This window comes from Gracilinanus agilis, chromosome 2, assembly GCF_016433145.1.
Source record: "Gracilinanus agilis isolate LMUSP501 chromosome 2, AgileGrace, whole genome shotgun sequence".
Lineage (NCBI taxonomy): Eukaryota > Metazoa > Chordata > Mammalia > Didelphimorphia > Didelphidae > Gracilinanus > Gracilinanus agilis.
In genome coordinates, this window is record NC_058131.1 from 344,534,465 (window position 1) to 344,548,975 (window position 14,511).

At 37.9% G+C, this 14,511-nt stretch overlaps 1 protein-coding gene across 1 annotated transcript in view; it reads right to left on the reverse strand.

Moving 5' to 3' along the window:
• The window catches only part of PTPRT (protein tyrosine phosphatase receptor type T), an 846,734-nt gene that overhangs the window by 641,485 nt on the left and 190,738 nt on the right, over window positions 1-14,511 (reverse strand). Inside the window, exon 6 of the mRNA XM_044659804.1 lies at window positions 2,871-3,164. Within this exon, the coding sequence (XP_044515739.1) occupies window positions 2,871-3,164 (294 nt within the window). The remainder of the gene's footprint in view (window positions 1-2,870; window positions 3,165-14,511) is intronic.

Sequence of the window (14,511 nt, forward strand, 5' to 3'; positions counted from 1 at the left end):
GGACGGCTAAAGTACCTGGAACAGCATTTGTAAAGATCAAAAACCCTAGAAGCCCTCAGATTTACCCTGTGGACAAAGAGAAGCTGCAGCAGCAGGAGCCAATCAATTACTTTTATGGACGCAAAGTGTATTACAAAGCTGGGGTAAGAGATTAGCCAGTTTAATAACACATCTTTATGTCCTTTTTAAAGCAAGAGGTTTCATAATCAGGTTTCAATGAGGAATTTGATCAAAAGCCTTTCTGCAAACCTAAGAAAAGGGCATTTCCATTCATTTTGTTAGTTCCTTCACCTCCTAAAGAATGATTCCCCATAGGATATTCACATTAAGGCTGGTATGCTCAAGAAAGAAGGTTGAGAATAGAGTCTGGGCACCAAAATTGGGAGGGGCCATAGCCAGGTATATCATTTACAGGCACAATGAACTACTCTTATTCCACTCAATTCCATTCAAGAATCATCCTCTAAATGCCTACTCTGTGCAGGGCTCTGGGGACACAAAGATGAATAAGATATCTCTGCCGCTGAAGAGCTATTTAATAAAAGATATGAGATCTCTCCTAAGCATGTGGATGACCTTTAAAATTGAGAAGGGATGGGGCCACAATGACCATACCAACACTTTTAGATTTGAAAATGGTTTGGGATTATCTGGTCCAATCTCGTGTGGTTATAGAAAAGGAAATTGAGACCTACTGTGTTGGGAAATGATGTGCTCTCAATCATGGAGCTAGTTAGTGTCAGAGTCAGACCCAGATTCCACATTTCTTAGCTCTCAGTTTGGGGTACTTTCTAGAATAGTACGGGTTCTTAATCTTATTTTTGTGATGGGCTCTTTTGGCACTCGGGTGAAACCTAATGGATTCCTTATCAGAATAATGATTTTTCCATGCACAAAATAAAATATAAAGAATTACAAAGAAAATCAATTTTATATATACAGCTATCAGAATGTTAAAAAAAAGTTCACACATCCTAGATTAAGGACCCTTCCTCTATAGCATTCTACTTTTCCTAAAAGGGAGCAAAGTCAACCTTTAATTATGCTGATAGTGGACAGATACAATAGATTTTATTTTTAAAAGACTTTCACAGCTAACATCTCTTTCATTGATGTTTCTGAAATACAGAATTCTATATATTTTCTTCTCTGTATTCCCCCTCCCTCTTTTCATTCCATCACAGAACCATAGGTGTGCCTAGAGCTAGAAGGAACATCCAAGGCAATTTAGATGAACCTCTTCATTTTATAGATGAGGAATCAGACTCAGGGTGGTTAAATGACTTTCCCCAGGTCACAGAAGTGAAATAGCTATTGGCCAGCTTTAGCAAAGTGAGATGAGTCAGGAGTAGCCATGCCGGCGAAGGATTGTGTCTCACAATCAAAACAGAGAAGTACTTAAGCAGAAGAGCTTGATGATGAAGACAGCAAAGCATAAGCTGACCAGAAGACTATTCCCAGGGGAACTGTATCCTTTAAAGTTTCTAAGGAAGGACAAGGCAGGAATAGCTACAGCAGGAGAAGTCAACTCTCTCTGTAGTTGAAGGCAAGAGAAGCTAGGTCCAATCAGGGAGTGGGGGGTGGGAGAGATTTTATCAGCTAGAATCATGGTTGCCATACCAATGCTGACTGTAGAGAATGCTTGGGATTCAGCTATTCAAAGTATTCGGACACCATTACTTCCCAAGTCCCTTGAGTTTTTCCACATATCCAACAGGAACTTTGAACTACCACAACTACCATCACTCTCAGCAAAGACATTCACATGCCCCAGGAGGCAGCCATGGGTCTAAACAATGCCTGTCCCACTCAGCTGCAGCCACATCTGCAAAGAGCCCCCCACTCCATCCAGATGTAGGAATGCTGCCAGAGCCAGAGAATCTAGAATCACTTCCACTCCACTTATTTATGACCTGGACCCTCCCTAGCTTCACTAGGGAGGAATTTGCCAAGCCAGATTTTTATATAATATAGTGAGCTATATCTGAGTTATTGCCCCTGAAGGCACTGGTGGCTGGCTCTTCCTTCCTCTTGGTGGTGTAAATTTGTGTGTTGCATTCAAGAACAAACCTCAGGGTGCCAAGTCAGGGATAGGGTTGAAGTAGAAATATGTATCATCTTTTGTGTCTCCAGAAAAGTCAAAATTTGTAGTGGGAGCTCTTCTGGTCCAAGGGAGTCTCCGTGGCAGCAGGGGAGGTTTAGGAGAATAGCTGGAGCTGGTCAGATGTACAGTGGTAAGGGTTATGAATGAGAACTCACTGAAGGTGAGCCTGAGTAGACTCATGTTTGAGTATATAACTCCAAGATTTTACCTATAATTATTATTACAGTGAACTTTCAAGAAGAGATAAAACCCCCTTGTATATAGTTACTTAGTTTCTACCATCACCAAGTAAGTTTATACAATTCCACAACTGCATACATTTGGTAGGCTTGTTGACCTTCTTTCTGGTGTTTTGGAAAAACCATGAGCAGTCAGGATGGTATTTACAGCAATACCCACAAAAGGGTTTGTGAAGGAAGGTAAGAACCCATTGTGTGTCGCTTGCAGGGCTGCTCCATTCATTCCACAATAACTTCATGCCAGTAAGTTTAACAAAGTGTCTGTGGAGCCCCAGGCAAGCCTCCTCTAAACACCTGCCCAGTGATTACACGCTCTCTGAGCAGGAAAACTAGGCAAGAGCTGGGAAACACAGCCTGAACCAGAAGGCGACTCGAAAGCACAGACTGAGCCTTTTCTGTCACTATCAAGCATGGGAAACATGACTTGGCAAACATTAAAGGATTATGCCATCACAGAATGCCAAGAGGGGAAACGGAATCTGAATGCCTGCCAGTCCCCAAGGCAATCAATCAGTGGAGCTCCCTACCTGCACACTTGGTCCTGGTGGTCAGCGGGGGTCCCGGGGGCCCTGTCCCACCTTCACCTGGCCGGGTGAGCAGCACTCGGATTTCATACTCCACGTCAGGATCCAGGTGCCATAGCTTGTAGTTGGGGGAATCGACGATGTGGGTCTCAGCCCAGTTGCCTGTGGTTGTTCGGTACTCCACTTCCTTCAAGATGATGGGACCATCTCCAATTATGGAATTAGCATTTGGTTTAATCCACAGGTAGGTGGCCCCAACAGCCAGTAACTCAGGAGGAGCAATGGGCGTAGGAGGTTCTGGGGGGCGGGAATGTAAAAATAAACAAGACAACAAGATGTTAGGAAAAAAAGAGAATTAATCAAATCCAAAATTAAAGTAAGATTAAACCCCAAATCATCAATTCAGGACTAAGGTATGCAGAATGGAATAATGGAATCTCAGAGCTAGAAAAGGACCAATCATCTACTCAAATCCAACCTCAATCACACATTGCCTTTACAATGTTGACAATAGATATTATAGCCCAACTTTGGCTTGAATACCTCCAGGGATGAGGAGCCAATGAATTCCACAAGGCAACCCAATTTTAGATGAAATCTAAATCCAATCCTCATTCTGTTCCATAGAAATACACTTTTGCAATAGTTTATAATTTTGAATCTGCCTTTCCATCTATCTGTTAATTTCTCTATCCATTCATTAATGGAGACTGGGTCATCCTTGCCTACTTCCTGGCTAGAAGTGCAGCCACCATTCATTGGTCAAATATACCACTGCTGATCTGCACAGAAACTTTGATCTACTCCATTTATAACCTAAATCAGTTGACCCTTTTTTTAGGCAGACCAGTTCCTGGTGGATTACCATATTAGTGCCAGACTTAGTGAGAACACACAGTCACATTTCATTCCTACTGTGGCTCATAAATCCAGAGCTGAGGTCACCCACAAGCATCAACTTCTATCAGTAGTATTATAGCTGTATACCACCATGCCTGGCTATTTAGAATTTTAAAATAACCTGATATGTTATTATAGGCACAAAACCTAGTTACATTTCTCCTTAATGCTGGTAAGAAGTAAACATTTTACAGAGGAAAGATCATTCAAATTGGAGGTAAAGGATCCAAGTTCAAATTTTGCCTCTGTTTCTTGCTTATCTGACTTTACCTTTGGCAAAACATTTCTCTGATGGTCTGTTTTCTTATCAGTTAAATGAGGAGGTTTGTCTAGATAGACTCAGATTCCTTAAAACTCTAGCCCTATGATCCTCTGGTTTAGAATACCTCCTTCATTGATTAGAAAAGGTCACTATTTACACACTGGTCTGAAAGAGACAACCTTGGCTTTGGTTAATATTGTAGATTTGTTATAAATCAAAAAAACTTCTCCACCAAAATATTCATTATGACATGAAAGTAGTCAGGGGCTTTTGAAAGGCATACCATTTAGGGGTAAACTCAGGTAAGTCATGCCAAATTCAAGTATATCCAGGTCATGGATTACATATCTATTTTATAAATAGCAGCCTAGTTAGGTTCAGAGAAGCTCCAAACCTGAAAGAGAGCCAGCAAAAAGTGAATTTTATCATGTAAAACAACTTATTAAGTGATCTCTTCATGAATAGAAGGATTGGGTCTACATTGATTAAGGGAGCATTTATATGGATGAAATCAGGTATCCCGGAAGTATTTACAGAGCCTTTTCTTAGAATTACACAATTATAGAGTTGATAGACACTTCAGAAACCATGCAGTCCAACTCACAGCTTATCAGGAATTTTCTCTACAACATCTTCAACAATTGTTCTTCTAGCCTCTGCTTGACTTCTAGAGATGGGAAACTCATATCCCAAAGCAAAACACTCCACTTTCGGGTGGTTCTAATTGTTTGGAAATGTTTTCTTCACATCAGACTAACATATGATTGATTCTCTATGCTTCCACCCATTAGTTCAATGATTCCCAAAGTGGGTGCTACTGCCCCCTGTGGGTGCTGCAGCGATCCATTAGGGTGGTGATGGCTACAGGTGCATTTATCTTTCCTATTAATTGCTATTAAAATTTTTAAAAATTTATTTTCCAGGGGGCGAAGTAATATTTTTTCTGGAAAGGAGGTGGTAAGCCAAAAAAGCTTGGGAACCACTGCATTATTTGATGAGTTTTGTTCTCCAGAACCAAGGAGAAACAGTTCAATCCCTTTTCCACACAAAGACCCTTCAAATACTTGAAGTCTTATCCTCTACCCCCAAAGCTTCTCTTCTTCAGGTTAAACATTGTCAGTTCCTTAAACCAATTCTCAAATGAGTTCAAGTTTCCTTAACAGAATGGACCCTCTCCTTTGGGATATGTTCTAGCTTCCTAAAACAGGGCACTTAGATCTGTATACTATACCCCAAGTAGGTTTTGAGGAAAGTGATTAAAACTTCCTATATTCCATAGACTACACTTCTCTCAATGTAACTTGGGATTAAATTGTTATTTGGCTACCATATCACTCTGTTAACTCATATTGAGCTTATAAAAGGGGAAAAAAACAACCTCAGATGACTTTTACATTGATCATTATCCATCTATACCTTCTTCCACCCTATACCCATTTAGTGGATTATATTTCTTTGAACCCACATCTAAAATTTTCCATCTATACAATTTAAAGTGTATTTAAATTATTTTACATTTAATCTAACATTTTGTTCAGATAATTCAAAATAACAATTCTGTCATTACTTTGAATCATCTACAAATCTGATAAGCATGTTCTATGTGCTTTTTTGTAAGTCACTGAACAAAAAGGTTTAGAAGTACAGGGACAATGTATGCCTTAAAGCATTCCACTGGAGTTGATGTTGATCTGATAATCACTTCGTTTTGAATCTGGTCATTCAAACAGTTCCTAAGCCTGTCTAGCTTTACCATAATCCATATTGACCGTTACAGGCTGCAAAGTATCTATGGGAACAGAACTGTGTTGAATAGGAACTAGAAGATATTTCCCTGTTTGTTGAAAATAAAATCTTTTGGAATCAAGTCTGGTTATTATTGTCATAGAAGAGGATTAAGAAGATTAATCCCTTATGAAATCATGGTAGTTATTATATGGCCCTGGGTTATCTTCGAGATGTTTGTAGACTTCTTTTAATATATGCTTCAGACAGATTAGGTAAACTGATAATAATTAGGGTCATGCCTTTATTTTTTATAAAATATAGGCCCTCTTCTTTTCCTTTGTCCAGCTACTAGAAATTTTCTCTGTTTCTCATGAGTATCTAAAGGTTGGATTTGTAGCCTGGTTACATCTTTGACTAGTTCTTTATTTGACCACTTAGAAGTAGCTAAGTGGCAGAGAAGATGGACAGGTGGACCTGAATTCAGGAAGACCTAAAATTTATGTCTGGCTTCAGAGACTTTACTTGCTCATAAGGCTGACTAGATAAATCTGTGATTGCAGAAGAAGAGGGCAGAGAATGGAACCTTTGAAAATGTTCACATTTAGAGGCTGGGAAATAAATGAAGACCTAGCAAAGAAGACTTTGGGAAATGGGAAATGTATAGGTATATGACGCAGCCTTTTACTGACTCTTTCCCAAGGTTTTCTGTTCTACAATTTAAAGTGATAGTTCTCTTTCCAATATCCATAAGGGAAAAAAGTGTTAATAATATCTCAGCCATATGATACCAGCATTCCCATAGATAAAAACAAGTCATTGAATGAGCTACAGAGGACATTTTCTTTTTCAATCTCTTGCTTTTACACATGATGTTAAGACTCAGAGAAGGTAAGGCTTTCCCCCAAAGTTACACAAGTTAGAATGTCTAGGAAATTACCAAAATAACAATTTACTTTTCCTCTTCTTTTGCCTGGCATTCTTCTAGTCATGCATCAGGGGTTTTTCAAATATTACTTCATCTGAGCCTTTGAAATGTATAAAGGAAAATACTGGCAGACAGAATTCCTTGCAGGTTCCTAAGTCCTTCATTGACCTGTCACAAACTACCTTTGCAGGGTGGACATGATGCATAAGGGATCATAAGTGCTACAGAGCTCAGTAAATAGGTCTGTGAGCAAAGGCTATCAAGTCAGTAGTATAATGTAGGTTTGCAGTTTTGTAGGTACTTGAGTTTAGTTTAATTCATAGGAGGATTCATGAGTAATCTCATAGGAAACAGCAAAGTTTTGGGACTATAGCTCATCTGCCATCTTTACTTTGGCCAGAAATATTCAACAGAAAAGAACATTTAGACCTCTGCACAGAGGTTGTTATCCAGAGCACTTTGTCCCACATTAAAGGCTTCTTTTTTATTAACTTCATGTGGGACACCCAGGGCTACAATCTCTAACATGGCAATTTTTTTCAAGGATAAGATTGATATAATGAAATATATATATGTATATATATATTTGTATGTATGTATGTAAAAGAAGGGCAGCTTCTGTATAGATGGACAACAGGATTGTTCATCAGAGGACCTGGAGTTGAAGTCATAGGATCATAGGGTCACAGGCTTAGAGCTGTAAGGAATCTTAAGGATTATCATCATTCTCTTGGAAAAGAAATTACTGGGCCATAAAATATCATAGCTACAATTTTTACAGATTTTTCCATATCATTTTACAGAGGAGGAAATTAGAGAGATTAAGTGACTTGCCCAAAGTCACCCAGGTATTATCAGAACTGGGGTTTGATCCTAGATCCTTTGGCTCAATAATCGACATTCTGGTTTCAAATTCTGAAACTGAAAACTTTTAACTGAATAACGTTAGGCAAGTCATTTTCAACCTATGAAATTTTCCTCAGATTTAAAATTAGAGGATTAAGGAACAACTAGATAGCACAATGGACTGAGCACCAGGCCCCAAGCTGGGAATACCTGGATTCAAATCAAGCCTCAGACACTTCTTATATATGAGACCCTGGGTGGGTCACTTAACACCCCTTGCCACTCTTCTTAGAAGTGATACTAATACAGAAGGTAAAGTTTTAAAAAAATAAAAGGAAGGGTTGGACTAACTAAAGAAGACAGTACTGACTTGAATGATTAAGACCTGAATTCAAATTTCAGCTCTGCCATTTACTACTTGTTTGATATTAGGCATGTCACCTTAACTTCTTTGGATTTGTTTCTTCGTCTGTAATCTAGATGGTATCTAAATTCCTTTCTTGCTCTAAATCTTTGATTCCATTATTTCTAAATCTCCTGCTGTCTCTAAATCCTTGAATTTTTTTAAAGAAAACATATGGGCCTAGTCAGAACAATTTAAATTACAAATGTCTAAAAGTATGAATGTCCAAATATATGCCACAATTATAACATTATTAAAGTGTTTTACAATGTGCAAAGAGATTTCCTTCCACCAATTTGATGAATAAGGTAGGTCAAATATTGTTATTTCTATTTTTCAGATAAGGAAACTGAGACTCAGTGGTGTGAATTAAGTCTTCCCATTCAATTTCAATTTCTATTGTTTTTCTATTGTTGCTGTTCTTTCTATTTATATTATTATATTATATTATGGTAGACATACTGTATATTGTCCACTTCACTTTGTTTCTCTTTGAGGCATGTTTTAATGAACCCAAATTTCTCCAAAATACTTCATCACTCAAGTTTTCAGTTAACCTCCTACATCTTTCAGAACTGTTAAACTAAGTAGTAAGTTTCTGAGCTGGTATTTGAACCCAGGATTCACGATTCCATATTCCATTTCCTGAAGTAAGGAAAAATATTATGTAAAACCATGGTTTTTGCTTGAATATGCCTCAATATAGAAATATGGTCATTTCACTGAATCTATGATCTCATGGGTTGAGTACTTTCTTCCTTGACACATCACAAGTGAGCCATACCTTTTTGCTTCTATTCAACTCTTGGCCATGGCCTTTCATAAATCCTCCACTGGGTGTTCTACTCAGTGTGTTACACGTTTGCCATATCTGCTGGCACTGTGCAGATAAGAATTCAGCATATGGGCTCACCAATGGTTATTCCCTACTCCTACTCCACAACTATCCAGACTTCTTTTCTAGTCATCCAGATCACTTACAATATCTCTTATACCACTTCTCTCATTCGAATTCTTACTGGTAACATTGCAGCCTATTTTCCCTCATCATGAGCCTCTTCTGTTGCCTCTTAGCTTTGATTCTGTGAAGATAGTAACATTCTATGTTTCCTAATCTCAGAGCATCACCACAAAAATGTTATTAAAAGAATGGCTTGTATCATACGAAAAAGTTCTAAATCCCTCCTGATTAGAGAAATGAGAATCAAAATAACTCTGAGGTACCACCTCATACCTAGCAGAGTGCCCAATATGACAGTAAAAACAATAAATGTTGGAGGGGATGTGGCAAAATCGGGACACTAATGCATTACTGGAGGAGTTGTGAATTGATATAACCATGCTGGAAGGCAATTAGGACATTATGCCAAAGGGTTTTAAAAGAATGCATGTCCTTTGAATCCACAATAACACTACTAGGCTCATATCCCAAAGAGATTTAAAAAATGGGAAAGGTTCTGTTTGTACAAAAAATATTTATTGCAGCTCTTTTGGTGGTGGCAAAAAATTGGAAAATGAAGTGATGTCCCTTGATGGGGGAATAGCGGAACAAATTGTGGTATATGACAATGATGGAATACTATTTTGCTATAAAATGAATCAATGGATTTCTGTAAGAACTGGAAAGATCTACATGAACTGATGTGGAGTGAAACAAGCAGAACCAGGAGAACATTATGCACAATAACTGAAACACTGAGGGACACCCAAATGTAATTGACTTTGCTAGTAAAAGCAATGCAATGATCCAGAATAATTCTGAGGGACTTATGAGAAAGAATGCTATCTACACCTAGAGAAAGGCCTGTGGGAATAGAAATCCAGAAAAAAATGATTTATCACTTGTTTAAAAGGATATATTATTTGAGTTTTTGTTCTTTAAATATTGCTTTATTACAAAACTGAATAATATGGAAATATGTTTTGAGTGATAACATAAGTATAACCTGGTAAAATGTCTTATCAGCTCTGGGAGGTGAGCAGGAAGAAGGGAAGAAGACAATAAGAATCATGGAATCATGGAAAAATTTTTAAATTAAATTAAAAAAATTTTAAAAGAATGGTTTGTGCTTCAGGTTATAGATTCCTGGAAAAGACCTTGCAAGCCATTAAGTTCAATGTCCTCTTATTATGGAAGAGGAAACTGAGGCCCACAGAAAGAAGCATCCTTGAGAATAGTAGCAACAAAAAATAAATTAAATGTTCTAAATTTATGATTCTATGATATTGTCATCTAGTCAAATTTGTAATCAAAGGGAAATCCTCTTTCTAACATCTCTAGCAAATGGCCATTGAACATATAGGGAAAGGAGTCCATACTACAACACAGGGAAGTTTAGGACAGTTCCAATTATTGGAAAGTTTTTGCCCTATCAATCCAAAATCAACTATCATTCATCACTCCTAATTCTTTACTCTGAGATCAAGAAAAAGAAGTCTAAAGAAAATATCTTACCAAGTGGCAGTTCTTAAATGCTTGATGAGAATAGAGTCCAAATACAGCATGAAGCCCCCAACCACAGCCTGGCACACTGTGGTTTGGCAGGTGCTGAATTTTTGCTCTATGACTCAGCTGACTCTAGGCTGTACATGACTCCCATCAGGACTGGGAATAGGGGGAGGTATGATTACAACAGTAAGTGATTTCTCAAAAATTACAGTGTTGTGGAATGGACAGGGGGAGTTTCTCCCAATGGACTGCAGATGGTAAAATGAGTCCCATTAGACTGGTGATAGAGGGTTTGTATTCTACAAACATCAGAGAAAGGAAGAAACAAAAAAACTCTACTACTTATGAGCCAAGTTTGGCTCAAGTTCAACTGAACAGCTGTATAGCTAAAGAATTCAAAGGAAGGGCTGGGGAGAGGAAGGGAAGGGAGGCAAAACTATTTGAGCAAAGGAGGTAAACATTCAGGTGACCCAGAGTTACCACAAAATTAGTGGGAAAATGTTGTGTCTAAGCAACAGCAAAGTAAACTTTTCATTTGCCCAATTCTCTACAATTTATTAAGAGACAAAAGGGGCAGCTGGGTAGCTCAGTGGATTGAGAGCCAGGCCTAGAGACGGGAGGTCCTAGGTTCAAATCCGGCCTCAGACACTTCCCAGTTGTGTGACCCTGGGCAAGTCACTTGACCTCCATTGCCCACCCTTACCAATCTTCCACCTATAAGTCAATACATAGAAGTTAAGGGTTTAAAATTTTAAAAAAAAGTTAAAAAATAAAGAGACAAAATCTTGCATACATATTGAGAAATGCACACAATCACACACTTTTAAACTCGTTCACAAAATGGCAACCATGTGGAAATTTGCTGCCTAACCAACAAACTGGAAAGAATGCTGAATTTGGAGTCAGATTCAGGTTTATGGTCTGGCTCATTCACTTACTAGTCATATGGCACTGGGCATGTTTTTTTTTTAATTTCTCTGAAATTTAATTTCTTCATCTATAATGGGGGAAGGTAATTTAGATTTGACTAACATGGTGTAGTAGATAGAGAACTAGCCTAAAGATCAGAAAAACATATGGTCGAGTCTTGCCTCTGACATAAACTGTCTGTATGACCCTGAGCTAATTACTTAACCTTTCAATGGTCTAGGCATTTCTTTAAGACTAAGTTGATTTGACACAGGCCTAGAGACAGGAAGTCCTGGGTTCAAATCTGACCCCAGACACTTCCTAGCTATATGACCCTGGGTAAATCACTTAATCTCCATTACCTAGCCTTCACCACTGTTCTACCTTGGAACCAATACAGATTCTAAGAAAGAAGGTAAAAGTTTTTTTTAAAAAAAGACTAAGTTGTACCCCCAATCAATAAATGGGCAAGGAACATGAATAGGCAATTTTTAGATGAAGAAATCAAAACTATCAATAAGCACATGAGAAAGTATTCTAAATTTCTAATAATTAGAGTAATGAAAATCAAAAGAACCCTGAAATATCACCTCACAACTAACAAGGGAGAGTAATGAATATTGGAGGGGATGTGGCAAAATTGGGACATTAATGCATTGCTGGTGGAGTTGTAAACTGATCCAATTATTCTGGATGGCAATTTGGAACTATGCTTAAAGGGCTTTAAAAGACTATGTGCCTTTTGATCCAGTCATAGCACTGCTTGGTTTATACACCAAAGAGATAATAAGGAAAAAGACTTCTACAAAAATATTTATAGCCGTGCTCTTTGTGGTGGCAAAAAATTGGAAAATGAGAGAATGTCCTTTGATTGGGGAATGGCTAAACAAATTGTGGTATCTGTTGGTGATGGAATACTATTGTGCTCAAAGGAATAAAGAACTGGAGGAATTCCATGTGAACTGAAATGATCTCCAGGAATTGAGGCAGAGTGAAAGGAACAGAACTAGGAGAACTTTGTACACAGAGACTGATACACTGTGGTACAATCAAACATAATGGACTTCTCTACTAGCAGCAATGCAAGAATCCAGAGCAAGGCTGAGGGACTTATGAGAAAGAAAACTAGCCACATTCAGAGGAAGAACTATGGGAGGATAAATACAGAAGAAAAACAACTGCTTGAAGACATTGGCTGATGGGGATATTATTGGGGATGTAGACACTAAACAATAACTCTAATCCAACTATCAATAATATGGAATTAGGCCTTGATCAATGATACATGTAAAGCCCAGTGGAATTGCGCATCAGCTAAGGGGGTTTGGAGGGGGTTAGGGGAGAGGGAATGAACATGAAATATGTTAACTATGGGAAAATATTCAAAATAAAAAATTTTTAAAAAGACTAATTTAAAGGGCAGCAGGTGGCTTAATAAATAGAAAGCCATACCTGGAGATAGGAGGTCCTTGGTTCAAATCTGCTCTCAGACACTTCCTAACTATGTGACCCTGGTTAAGTCATTTAACCATAATTGTTAGCTCTTACTGGCCTCCTGTCTTAGTACTTACTATCAATACTTAGTATCAATTCTAAGACAAAAGGTAAAGATTTAAAAAAATACTAATTTGAAGAAAAGGTGTCAGTCTGCATTGATAGAGGAAACAGGTATAGACCAATAAAATTACAAACTAAGTCTCTATACCTATATCTATCCTATCAATCAACAAGTACTTGTTAAATAATAACTACATGCTAGATAGGCTCTATGCTAGGCTCTGTTGATATAAAAACAAAAATGAAAGTCTTTGAACTCAAGTAGTTCATATTCTATAGGGAAAAACAACAGGTACACATATTTTTAAAATATAAAAAATACATAAACGATAATTTCATGGGGAAGGAAGTAACACAAGCATCTAGGGTGGAGGTGGAGGGGTTCAGAAAAGGACTGAACCTTGAAGAAAGGTGGAGACTCTAAGAAATGAAGGTGAAGAGAGCATTTTTAAAACATGGGCAATAGCCAGTTCAGTTAATAAAGATGGGAGATGAGTGTTATGAATGAGGGGTAAGAAGACAGTTTGGCTAGAAGGGAGAATTCATGAAAGGTAGAAATGCTGTGGGCAATACAAAATTTATAATACTTGCCAACTGAATGGATATGTTGAGTGAGGAATAAAGACAAGAGGAATAAGGAGAAAGATGAAAGAGAGAAAGTGAAAAACCCAGGGCAGAACCTTAAAGTACACCCATAGTTGGGGATAGATATAGATGATGTTCCAGCAAAGGAGAGTGAGTGGAAATAGTCTCTTCCATGCTAAGAAAACCAAAAGCAGAGTCAAAAAACATAAAGAGAAAGTATCTGGAAGGAGAGGGTAGCCAACAGCATCAAATGTTACAGGGAAGGGAAAGAAGGAAGAGAACTGAGAAAGGAAAACTGAACTTAACACTTAAAAACTCACTGGTAACTTCAGAAAGAATAATTTCAATTGAGCGATGGAATCAGAGGTTTCTAAGAGTTGAACTGAGGAGAAGTAGTCAAAACAAACAGGGTCTCATGAAATTGAGGAGAGATATGGACCCTAGTTTGTGCAGATGACAAGGTGAAGTGAAATTTATTTTTTGTTGGTTGGTTTGTTTTAAGAAATGGGGAGACCTATGTATATTTGTAGGAAGAAAGGAAAGAGTAAGTAAATTGGGAAAGGTTAAAGATTAAGAGGAGAGGTGATGATCATGAAGACAATATATAGGAGCTATGAAATCAAGGGTAAATGTGGGAAGAAGAAGGACTTCCTTCAACATAGACTGGAGGAAAGGAGAAGAGAATGGGAGATGATGTCAAGAGGCTTCAGGACATAGAAAAGGGGGAGGAAAGAGTTTTATGGAGAGTAACCTATATTTTCTTGGTAAAGAAAGAGAAGTTCTCTGCTGCAATCTTTTAAATAATCTCTAATGTCATGGTTACATGGGTTACTAGGAAGTCTAGCTTTTTGGGAAAAGTGATGAATTTGAAGGTATCAGATCTGGGTTTGAAAGTAGGTGGAAATTTTCAGTTAAGAATTGCCCAACTGGTGTGCTAGTAAGAAAATTTGATTTAGAATCAGATCTGGGTTCAAATGCTGGCTCTATCATTTACTTCCTGTGTGACACTGGGCAAGTTAGTTCAGCTCTGTGAACTTCAGTTATCTCATCTGTAAAATGTTGAAGTTTAGCCTCTAAAGT